This window comes from Chanodichthys erythropterus, chromosome 4 (assembly GCF_024489055.1).
Source record: "Chanodichthys erythropterus isolate Z2021 chromosome 4, ASM2448905v1, whole genome shotgun sequence".
NCBI classification, from domain to species: domain Eukaryota; kingdom Metazoa; phylum Chordata; class Actinopteri; order Cypriniformes; family Xenocyprididae; genus Chanodichthys; species Chanodichthys erythropterus.
In genome coordinates, this window is record NC_090224.1 from 8,006,475 (window position 1) to 8,018,316 (window position 11,842).

At 36.3% G+C, this 11,842-nt stretch overlaps 1 protein-coding gene across 2 annotated transcripts; it reads right to left on the reverse strand.

The window, feature by feature from the left end:
- Positions 1 to 2,140: 2,140 nt before the first annotated feature.
- rab15 (RAB15, member RAS oncogene family) lies at positions 2,141 to 11,624 on the reverse strand. Of its 2 annotated transcripts, XM_067383031.1 has the most exons (8): positions 11,410 to 11,624; positions 4,325 to 4,385; positions 4,181 to 4,241; positions 4,000 to 4,077; positions 3,634 to 3,723; positions 3,405 to 3,470; positions 3,131 to 3,269; positions 2,141 to 3,034 (listed from the first exon to the last, which is right to left on the reverse strand). In XM_067383031.1, exons 1-8 carry the CDS (start codon positions 11,531 to 11,533, stop codon positions 2,892 to 2,894), a joined length of 762 nt encoding a protein of 253 aa, XP_067239132.1. In that variant the 5' UTR covers positions 11,534 to 11,624; the 3' UTR covers positions 2,141 to 2,891. The 2 variants fall into 2 exon arrangements, with proteins under 2 accessions (XP_067239132.1, XP_067239133.1); XM_067383032.1 differs by having other exon boundaries at positions 2,944 to 3,269.
- Between the last annotated feature and the right edge of the window lie 218 nt (positions 11,625 to 11,842).

Consider the following 11,842-nt stretch of genomic DNA (forward strand, 5'->3'; position numbering starts at 1 on the left):
ACACAAACGCATCCATTCGCTTCAGAAGGCCTTCGTTAACCCCCCGGAGCCGTGTGGAGTACACGTTTATGATGGATTAAAGTGGATGGAAGCACTTTATTCAACTCATACTCATGACCCCTGTTCACTGCCATTATAAAGCTGGGATGCATCAGGATATTTATTAATATTTATCAGATTGTTTTCATCAGAAAGAAGAAAGTCATATACGAGGGTGAGTCAAGCTTAGGCTATATTTGATATTTATATTTGAAAGTGAACTAATCCTTTAATGCATTAACAATAAACAATTCATTGTTATCGTATTTATTAATGTTAGTTAAAGGGAAGAACATTTTTTAAAGAATATGAGTAACCAAACAGCTGATGGGCCCCATTAACTTGCATAGTATGGGAAAAAAAATACTATGAAAGTCAATGTGTCCCCACTGTAAAACTGAACAGTGAAATTAATGAAATGAAATGAGCTTGTTTCACTCAAATAATAATGAAAGTTCATTGTACTTAATAGAAAAAAGTTGTGTGAACTCAAAATTTCATTGTAGTAAGCTGAACTTGATGAGTTTGAGTTGAGTTAATATGACTGAGTTGAGTTGAGTTGCAGCAGATTTCCAATTCCCAGCATGCTTTGCGTCAGGCTGTATAAATAAATGTTGAAATTAGGTGTTATTTTGTGTGTTTTTGCACAAGATTAACATAGGGAGACATAAGTTATTGTTTAATGTTGTGTTATGTTGGGATTTACAGGGGGTTCTGTTATGTTAGTTTTGTAAAATATCTTCTTAACATTTTCAAAATATCTGTTCAGCAGAAGAAAGAAATTCAAGTTTGGAACAACTTGAGGGTGAGTGATCTTGAGTGAACTATCCCTTTAATGTCAGCTCAAGTCTATTAAATAATATTAAAAAATAGTACTGTGATTTTAATAATCTATTAGTAAATGTTAAAATTAACATTACCCAAGATTAAAAAATGCTTTACACATATTTTTCATTGTTAGTTTATGTTAACTAATGTAGTTAACTAATGTTAAGCCAATGTTTTACCAATGCATCATTTGTTTCACACAGAAGAAAGTGTTTTTAGGGAATGTAGTTATTTGGTAACATTGAGATATATTTATTTTGTAATATATTTACAATTTTATCTTTGCATCTATCTATTTGTATGACTTGCTTGAGCACACATGAGCACATTGCATGAAACTTGCTTATCAAATCAGTGCTCTCTTTGTCCAGAATTTATCCAGCTGAGTATGGAAGATATTATTATTATTATTATTTTTTTTTTACAAAAAAGTACAATCAGAATATTTTATTTCAGAGTATTTTTAAAGAACACTTAATAATATGTACCCTCAAGGCATACATTTCTGTTTTGAGAACATCATAACCTTGATAAAACTGAGCAAAATAATTGACTTCATGACCAAAATACTTTACAAATGCTGAAGGATAATCACCCAGTTCTAAGCATAACCCAAAAAAATAAACACATTCTTTGTCCCTGTTGTTTCCCCCCCAGTGTGTTTACCATGCATAACATTTCCGTGCATGGATTTCAGCTTTGCACAACTGCCTCCTAGTGTTGACTTGTGGTGTTGCACTTACAGAGATGTGTTAAAGGGATAGTTCACCCAAAAATGAAAATTCTGTCATCATTTACTCACCCTCAAGTTGTTCCAAACCTTTATATATTTCTTTGTTTTGTTGAACACAAAGGAAGATATTTTGAAGAAAGTCTGTAACCAGGTTGCTTTGGGGCACCTTTGACTTCCATAGTATATAAAAGAAAATGATGTAAGTCAATGGTGCCCCAGAACTGTTCAGTTTCCCACATTCTTCAAAAAAAATCTTCCTCTGTATTCAACACAACAAAGAAATGTATACAGGTTTGGAAGATCCTGAGGGTGAGTAAATTATGACAGAATTTTCATTTTTGGGTGAACTATCCCATTAAGATATCCAATATTCTGAAAAATCACACTATTCTGTCTATATATCCAATATAATTCAGTACCATAATTTCAATAAAAAAAGTCTTTTCATAATGAAATGTTTATTCGTAAATATTTGACCCTCTAAACAGAATCACAATATTACAGTTTAATAAATAACCACATACGTATTTAAATCTCTCTAATTGTTTTTGGACATATTTCATGAAACAAGTTCTCAGATAACACAGGTAAACATTTCAGCATTATAAGAGTTCATTTAAATCAACATAGTACAATACCACTTGCACATATAAATGCTGCAATAGTGTAATATACATTGAATCATTAGCAATACAACCCATGTCATTGCAGCGATGCACACCAGCATTAATGCTGGGAATCACAACGTATCATTCTGCATAAATTTCATACAAGTTGGGATGGGTGAGAAGTTGATTATTGTTTGGCGTGCTGTGATGAAAGTTTGACCAGAAGTTCTTAAACATTCCAACTATTCTAATCAGCTAAATAGTGATTATTGATAACAAAAGTGCTTGATGTAATATTGGTATAAATACCATATTAAATGATAATATTTTAGTACAATAACCTCAGATTAATGTGATAAAAACCCTTGCTTTCATTCGCAATCACAGTGGACCAAAATGGGTAAGCAGCATAATTAGTGACAATATTTTTACTATGCTTTTACAGAAAAGAAGCTTATAATATTACACTGACATGAGAAACTGTAGCTTCATCAATTAATCACTTGAGAATAAATTTATTACCTTGAAAGAGCATTCATTGAAGGTCAAGTAGAAGCATTCAAGGTTTTAGAGAATTTTAGAGAAAGCCAAATCAGATCTGGAAATATTCACATGAAGTCCCACAGCATAACACAAGAACAAATATTACATGTTAACATGGGCGTTCCAGCCATACAACCATGTTAAATAAATCCTGTCAATGACGTCTCACACTTTTTCTTTATATATATATATATAAGATAACTTGAGAGTGACTCTGAATGTGTGGCTTGAATAAATAATGTACAGTTGCACTGAAGTGCCGTTTTTATCACCTTTTTTTTAACTGAAAAAAAAAAAAAATCAAATTGTAAAATGCAACATAAATATGGAAATCAACTGAAAAATGTCACTTCCTGTCCTCAGCACCAGCAGGACTTACGGGTGTCATCGCTAACATTACACAGCCCTTCCTGCTCCTCCAAAACAGCCAGATTGAACTCATCATTCATGGATCCTCCCAACAAATCAAGATCCTTCTTATTGGCTTGTAGGACTAATTCAGCCAATCGGGTGAAAGACTGTAATGGAAGGGAAAATATGAACCCTAAGTTGCGAGAACAACTTGTTTATCCATTCTTCAAATATCTAAAATGAACAAAACTGATAAAATACAGAAATACTGAAAAGAAAAAAGCATGCAGGCAACACTGTACCTCTGTAATGTTGTGGTTGGTAAAGGCACTTGTCTCAAAAAAATCCATTCCATAAGCCTTGGCAAGCTGGAAGAAAAAAAAGTGATGATTATGATGTTTTGAAATTGATGTTTGTTCTTAAAGATGTCTTTAAACTTAGATATTATGTTTTAGGTTTATCACAACTGTGGAGGAAATTGTAGTATAAATGAAAGATGCACTGCACAGCAGGGAAGTACTATTTTTTTACCTTATCTCCCTGTTCTGTAGCTACTTGTCTCTTCTGTTCTTCATCAGACTTGTTCCCAACAAGTATCTTCTGCACCTTCTCAGGAGCGTACTGGACAGAACCAGAAGAGATTCATTAGAAGTGGATGAATGGAGCAGAGCAGAAACAGAAACAGCAAAAACTTTCAATTGCTGTTAAATTGGGAGATTAAATTTAATCTTTCCCAGATTCGCAATGTAGCCTCCAAATTTTGGAACCCCATTGTGGATTGAGAGTAACGGGGAGAACGAGGGGTGGTGGAATTTAAATGAAGAGCTAGAAATATGAAGCAGGTTATATTTAGTTACAGTAATAAAGACAGATATGCTTTAAATTCCACAGCCTCACCTCATCTACATCACTGGCCCACTTCATGATGTGCTGGAACGAGCGCTCACTTGTGATGTCATACACCAGAAAAATACCCTGTTGATACAGAATCAATTTCAATTCGCATTTATCACACAATGGACACCAATATATTCGATCTCAATCCTTCAGTAGGTCTAGTGAGATTTGTGAAGGTCACCTGTGCTCTTCTGTAGTACTGCTTAGTGATGGTCTGATATCTCTCCTGACCTGCTGTGTCCCTGCAGACATAGAGACATCTGAATAGCAAAACCAATTGATCAAACGCTGTTATATTACATCATCAGAGAAAAATAAAACATACCATATTTGTATTCGTACTTTAATGCCATCAATTTCTAAGGTCTTCATTTTGAAATCAACACCTGGAGAAGAAAAGGAAAACATTTCATAATGATTTCCAAATATTTTTAAATAAAATGAGCACTCAATCAATGCTCTCATGGAACCATTCACTTTACTGAACAATTCAAATCAGACTCAGTGAAAGGCAGTGAACACTTTTTTTTTAGAAATACACTTAGGTCGAGCTTAAGCACTTGAGAGTTTTTATATATTATCAACTGCAACTTCAACTGCAAGAAAATGTACAGGACAGAACTTAAGAGTGGAAATAAGGTGTTAGCTTATAACCTGAATTCGGAAAAGTTGGGACGTTTTAAAATGTGAATAAAATGAAAACTACAAGATTTTCAAATCTCATGAGCCAATATTTTATTCATAATAGAACATAGATAACATAAATGTATAAACTGAGAAACAATTTACAATTTTATCCACAAAATGAACTCATTTCAAATTTGATGCCTGCTACAGGTCTCAAAATGGTTCGGACGGGGGCATGTTTACCATGGTGTATAGCATCTCCTCTTCTTTTCAAAACAGTTTTAAGATGTCAGAGCACTGAGGTTATGAGTTTCTGGAGTTTTGGTGTTGGAATTTGGTCCCATTCTTGCCTGATATAGGTTTCCAGCTTCTGAAGAGTTTGTGGTCGCCTTTGAAGTATTTTTCTCTATAGGTGAAAGATCTGGACTGCAGGCGGACCAATTTAGCACCTGGACTCTTCTACGACGAAGCCATGCACCATTCACATATGGCTTCCTTTTTGCATGATAGAGCTTTAGTTGGCATCTGCAGATGGCACAGCGGATTGTGTTTACTGACAGTGGTTACTGAAAGTATTCCTGGGCCCATTTAGTAAAGTCACTGACACAATCATGCCGAAGAGTGTCGTCTGAGGGCCCGAAGACCACGGGTATCCAATAAAGGTCTTCGACCTTGTCCCTTACGCACAGATTTCTCCAGTTTCTCTAAATCTTTTGATGATGTTATGCACTGTAGATGATGAGATCTGCAAAGCCTTTGCAATTTGACGTTGAGGAACATTGTTTTTACGTACAATCTTCACAATCTTTTTACGTACTCTTTCACAGCTCTGCCCATCTTTACTTCTGAGAGACTCTGTCTCTCTAAGACATCCCTTTTATAGCTAATCATGTTACATACCTGATATCAATTAACTTAATTAGTTGCTAGATGTTCTCCCAGCTGAATCTTTTCAAAATTTCTTTTTTTTTCAGCCATTTGTTGCCCCAGTTCCAACTATTTTGAGACCTGTAGCAGGCATCAAATTTGAAATGAGCTCATTTAGTGGATAAAAGTGTAAAATTTCTGTTTAAACATTTTGTTATGTTATCTATGTTCAATTGTGAAAAAACAATATTGGCTCATGTGATTTGGAAATCAGGTTTTCTTTTTCATTCGAATTTAAAAAACGTCCCATCATTTCCGAAATTCGGGTTGTACATGGTTAACAAGTTTCCAGGGCAAAAATAGCAACATCGGCTCAAATGAAAGTAGTGAAATAATTTATAATGTATCCCTCTGTTCATTGATATTGTGATTAAAAAAAACTAAGTATGATTAATTAATATGATTTCCTTCACTGCAATTATGAGTTTAATAATCCAATTTATTTAGACACAAATGAAGTAAACATGAAACTTGACGAACAAACACGAAAATGACGTGTGAAAAAATAAGACCTTGAGCCCTGAAAGAAAACACCTCTCTTTTAAAGCTGAAACAGGCAAGAAAATAACAGCAATAACTACAAAACTGCAATAATTGAGTATCTGTCAATAAGCTCAACTGCGAGCTTCCAGCTCCTGGAATGGTTATCTTTTTCTAGGAAATTCCACTCTCAAGAACCATTATGACTCCAAAACAACAGGCGTCTCTTCAATTTTTAACATGCCCTGACTGCAATGCGATTAAATAAAGGACCAATTAATTAATTTCTTTGTTGGAGAGACAACATGGGCAGCTTGCATAGAGGTCTTCATTTCTAACATGATTTTAACTGCTAGTTTGTTTCATTTTCAAGGGATTCAATTCAATGCCTGAAACCAGATGGCATGCCACGCACTAGAAAAAGCAAGTACAAGAAATACTAAAATAAGACATGAGTATAAAGCCATTTTGAAAACAGTTTAATGCCATCTGCAAAGCTTCTTTATCAAACCGCAGTAAATAAAGGCGTGTCAGTGCCCTGAGCTGTCAAACAGGGACACAGAAAGGTCAGCACTACAGCCACTGAATTGGTTGGCCTCGGGCAAAGGAAAATGATGAAAGAGCTGCATCTCCCTTTCTCCCTGCCAGAATCACAGGCAGTGAAAGGACAACTACAATTCAGTGAAATACTACAAAAATAAAAGAAAAACCAAACCAACAATTTTGCCTTACCTCAAGTTCACTGTAATTCTTCTTACCTCATTAAAAGTTTAAAAGTAAAACAAAGAAATTAATAGTATTTTATCTGGAAAAGAGATATGCTTTTCTCGTAAGTTCATTACAGAAGCTAGATATTTTACTTCATATTTAACTTATTAAATATGGATATTTTTCTTACACAAACGCATCGCTTCGCTTCAGAAGGCCTTTATAGAGTGCCCCAGGGATGACGCGTTTTTGTAGGCCAACCCGGAAGTTAGCGGCGCACGGGTTCCCTCGACTGAAAGCCTATTCATTTTTCCCATAGACTTTTGGAAAATCGCAGAAAATAAGCTCTGTGTTTAACAAAGGGTTATGACACTTACACGTTTTGACTATCAAGATAATCTTTACAAGTTAACACAACATTTATAGATTTTGAAGCCTAAATAAAGTCGTCAGATATAAAAGGCTAACAGTAGGCTATAAACGGACTACAGCACACCATGGTCGCGGATCAACGTCATCACCACCAAGCTTCCTCAAACATGCTCACTGATTATGATCTGCATTGTGTATGAATACTTATCCACTTTTTCATGAGAAATGCTGTCTAAATGTCCCGGTTTTAATGATGACGTCTAAAGTCCCCGCCAAAGGAAGTAGTCCCTTTTAGCAATTTGTTAGCAACCGCCGATTTGAAGACGCAGTAAAAGATTAAAAAAATCACAAGTGGGTTGTAACTGGTGTGTTTTATGTCATAGATCAAAACGTGAAAGTATTTAGAGGCTTTGTTAACCACAGACCTTATTTCAGGCGATTTAGCAAAAACCTATTCAAAAAACCCATAGACTTTTCGGCTATGAAACCGGAAGTCCTAAATTGCTAACTCCCTTCGGGATCTCTATTAACCCCCCAGAGCCGTGTGGAGTATGTTTATAATGGATGGATGCACTTTCTTGAGCTTCATACTCGTTGGCCCCATTCACTGCCATTATAAAGCTTGGATGCATCAGGATATCTATTAGTATAACTCCGATTGTGTTAATCAGAAAGAAGAAAGTCATATACATATACTAGGATGGCTTGAGGGTGAATAAAGCTTGGGGTAATTTTCATTTTAAAGTGAACTATTTCTTTAATATTTTGACTATTAAAACTCTAGAACACAAATATCCTGAAACCTATTACCAGAATATTATAAGGTTTATGAACACCAGAAATATAAAGACAACGAAAAGTTGACCTTCAATCTAATGGCCATTCGACAGACAGTAATGAGTATTAAACGTGTCAGTGTGCCAGAGCTGTAACAATTAAATCATCTCTTTGACACTTCCCTTCTGAGACAGTGGCTAATTGGAAATGGAAATAATTTTAACAAGAAATCAGACAGATATGCTATGGTGATTAGCACATACAAATTTAAACACAAGCGCAATTTCTCTTGTGCTGACAGCATCTCAAACAACAAACAAGAGAAACCAACAAAATAGAAATGGAGCTCATACCTTTTTCTATTTATCATCTAGCCAATCAATCAACAGCTGCTTTCTATAGCAAGAACAATTTAACATAACAGCATGTTGCCTTGAGGCAAATATATAACCATTAGCTAATGCTTCAAATTAACTTTCAGACCACACAGACATCTCTTCCACTGTGAGTAATATTTCAGTACAGCGCTAAGGTCCTTGACAGCCTAGTATCATAATATATATATGGGTCATAGCCCAGCGGACCAGAGCTTATTGAACCATGTTTTAGGGCGAGACGCCAGCCATCTCTCAGGACCAGTCAGACTAAAGCTTTTATCCAGCAGTTAAAGATTGTTCTGTATCACATCACTACTTAACAAAAAGAGATCCATCCCACCATATTAAATAAACTCTGATGGGACAGACAGCAGGCTGCAGGAATGAGTCAGGGCTTCTCATTCCTTATTGATTGGGGGGGATATCATCATCAGGAATAGGAAGGGGTTATGAATCTTATGTCTAATTTCAAGAGTAAGCCACTTGATATTATCTGCTCCCTTGGAAACACTGAGAGAGCTACACAACAGAGCAAACCGTGAACTTTTGCAAAATAACAGCCTGACATTCACTCCACATCTAATGAAGCATGGGATTTAATTGAGGGATAAAAATTTTGGGTCCAGCACCTCAAACGCTTCATTAAAATAAGTAGTTCACATAAAAACGTGAATTTTTGTCATCATTTACTCATCCTCACATCTTTCGTAGAATTCATAGTATGATAATAATATTTTCATTTTTGGGCAAACTATCCCTGTAAATGTGATAATGATGATCCAATGCTTTTAAAGTTGGAATTAAATAAAAAATGCATATAATGCATAAAAATAAGTTAGATTTACACAAACCCTGTCCCCGTGAACATGCAACAAAGGGGGTGAGGCCCTGTTGGTCTGCTTTTGAGAAGAGGAAGTGTTGTTGCAGTAGAGTGTTGTTACCATGCCGCCATTTTACGCCGGACTGCTTCACAAACGAGGGTCAAATCAACGCTGGATTTGCACAAAAGTTGCATGACGGCTCTTCAAACATAGCGGCACATGCTAGTCGATGAGTTGAATCAACTCCCCAGCAAATACATAAATTTATCAAATTTAACCATTCAGAAACATCCAGTTATATTCTAAAAGTTATAACTTCTTCCTGAGTCTCTCCATCAGTGTCCGACTCCGGTTTGAACAATGTAAGGGGCCGTTCACACTGAACACGTTTTTCTATTCCAATGCGCTACTTTCCCATTGTTTTTCTATGTAAACGCTCTTGGTGGACGTGCATGACCGTTACGCTCGTGTCTCACATCTTTTGTAGCACCTCGCACATGAGCGCCACATTTTTAAGACGCTGTGTAAAGTTAAAATAATTTCAACTTTTACATCCAGCGGCGCTCATCAATGTCAGTTCCAAAACATTGGACCAATCAGAAGAACTCGGAGGCGGGGCAACCGTTGCAAGCTTCTGTTTACAGTGGGAAGTTGGCATGACAACTGTTTTATTTGACGGCAACATGGCAGAGGAGGCGCTCATTATTATCTTAATTTCTTTTTTCCATGTCAAAACTTTCAATCCTTCTGTTTGCCTATTTCTATTATATCCGTTATTGTCGTTATTGCATCACATCTCAAAAGGGCATCTCGAGACCCTCGCGTTTTAGACTCAAAGACGCGTTCTGTGTATGGCCCCTAAGGCTGTACACGTTACTGACAATCGTCAATTTTGCTGTGTGAGATTCTCCAGCTGTGTTGTTGTTGAGCAACCTAAGCGTGAGATGTTAAAGCCTTGCCCTCTTCTGGAAAGGGGGCTGGGAGCAGCAGCTCATTTGCATTAAAGGGACACACACAAAATGGCGTGTTTTTGCTCACGCCCAAATAGGGGCAGATTTGACAAGCTATAATAAATGATCTGTAGGGTATTTTGAGCTGAAACTTCATAGACACACTCTGGGGACACCAGAGACTTGTATTACATCTTATGAAAAGGGGCATAATAGTTCGGTCACAATTTACTCACCCTCATATCATTCCAAACCCATATGACTTTCTTGCCTCTGTGGAACACGAAATTAGATATTTAGCAAACTACTAGCCAAGCTACTCTTTTCCATACAATGAAATTGCATAGGGATAATCGTGGTCATCATGCACATTCAGTGTATGGAAGAGCAATTTTTTTTTTTTTTGCAAGATCACTACTTCCATGGTTTCCATGGTAGCAAAAAGAAAGTCCTAAAGGTTTGGAAAGACTACTATTATACATTATAAGCGTCACTTATTAGTTTGCATGAATGAGAAAAATATGTAAAATTAAAAGTTTGTGGTCGAGACAGTAATGGGCATTCTAATGACAATCAGTAAAATTATTTCCTTATGCATATTAGAATTTAGCATATGAGAAAAATATAAAATTATGTACTCATGGAAACTATTGTAAATTAATCTCTCTGTTTATTATCTTTAAATACGCTGTTGTCAGGACGTAATATCAGCACAGTGTGAACACTGAAATGAGAGGTTTATGAAATACCTTTTTAAAACCAAATTTTGTTTTTCATAACATCCAATCAAATAAAATAAAAATGATCCCTACTACAGGGGGTGCTTAAAAGCTTGCAGTGATAAAATAGTCCTTTTAGAGAAAATGGCATTAGAGATTCCAATAAAGACCAAAACTTACAATTGAGTTAAACCTGGTTTCGATTTCATATCAAAACAATGTGAGTTGGAATGCCTGACAGGACACTTTTATGGATCAATCTATTAGAGAGAATGCAAGCAATAACATACACCTGCACTTTCATTGTCTTCACTGCCATTTATGCAACCTATGATTTTATATTAATTTAGATTACTGCATTTCTATTAGCCCAGGACAACCTAAAGCAAACACTACTAGGTTTGTGTGACAGCAGTGTAAAAATGCAATATTTAAATACTTCACTCTCACACACATACACCAACACTTAGGCATCTCAGAAAGAACTAGAAAAGGTTGTGTTAATGCATCTAATTATGTGGTGTAATTCTCAAGCCATTCTTTTCACGGCTCATAGACTATAATGGCCCAGCGCTGCTATGGGTTTTTTTTATCGGTATGTGCTGTTTGTTCTGCAACTCTTTGAACGGATGCATGAAAGTAACACTCTTACCGATTGTGGAAATGTGTGAGGGATGAAATTCATTGTCCGTGAATCTGCATAACAAACAGGTTTTGCCGACACCGGAGTCTCCGAGAAGCAGGAGTCTAAACAGCACATCATACTGTTTGGCCATGGTGTCTTATGGTCACAATTAAAGGAACTCAGCGTCGGGTTTCCATGTCCACCCTCTTCAAAGTATCATCTTCTCGCTTTTTCCATCGACCGGTCCGTGCTTACGTGCCGATTCCCCGAATGACTGTGAAGATAAAGCAATAGTCGATGTGAGCAGAAATCAGTCAGTACCGCTGATGTGGTGGGTGCGGTGGGCTACTGTATGCTCCCTGTACGTTTCGCCGACATCCTTCACACCTCAGGAAATGGGTGGAGATAACGGGCACACATATTTGATACTGATATTTACCTAGATTAATTTTATATATAG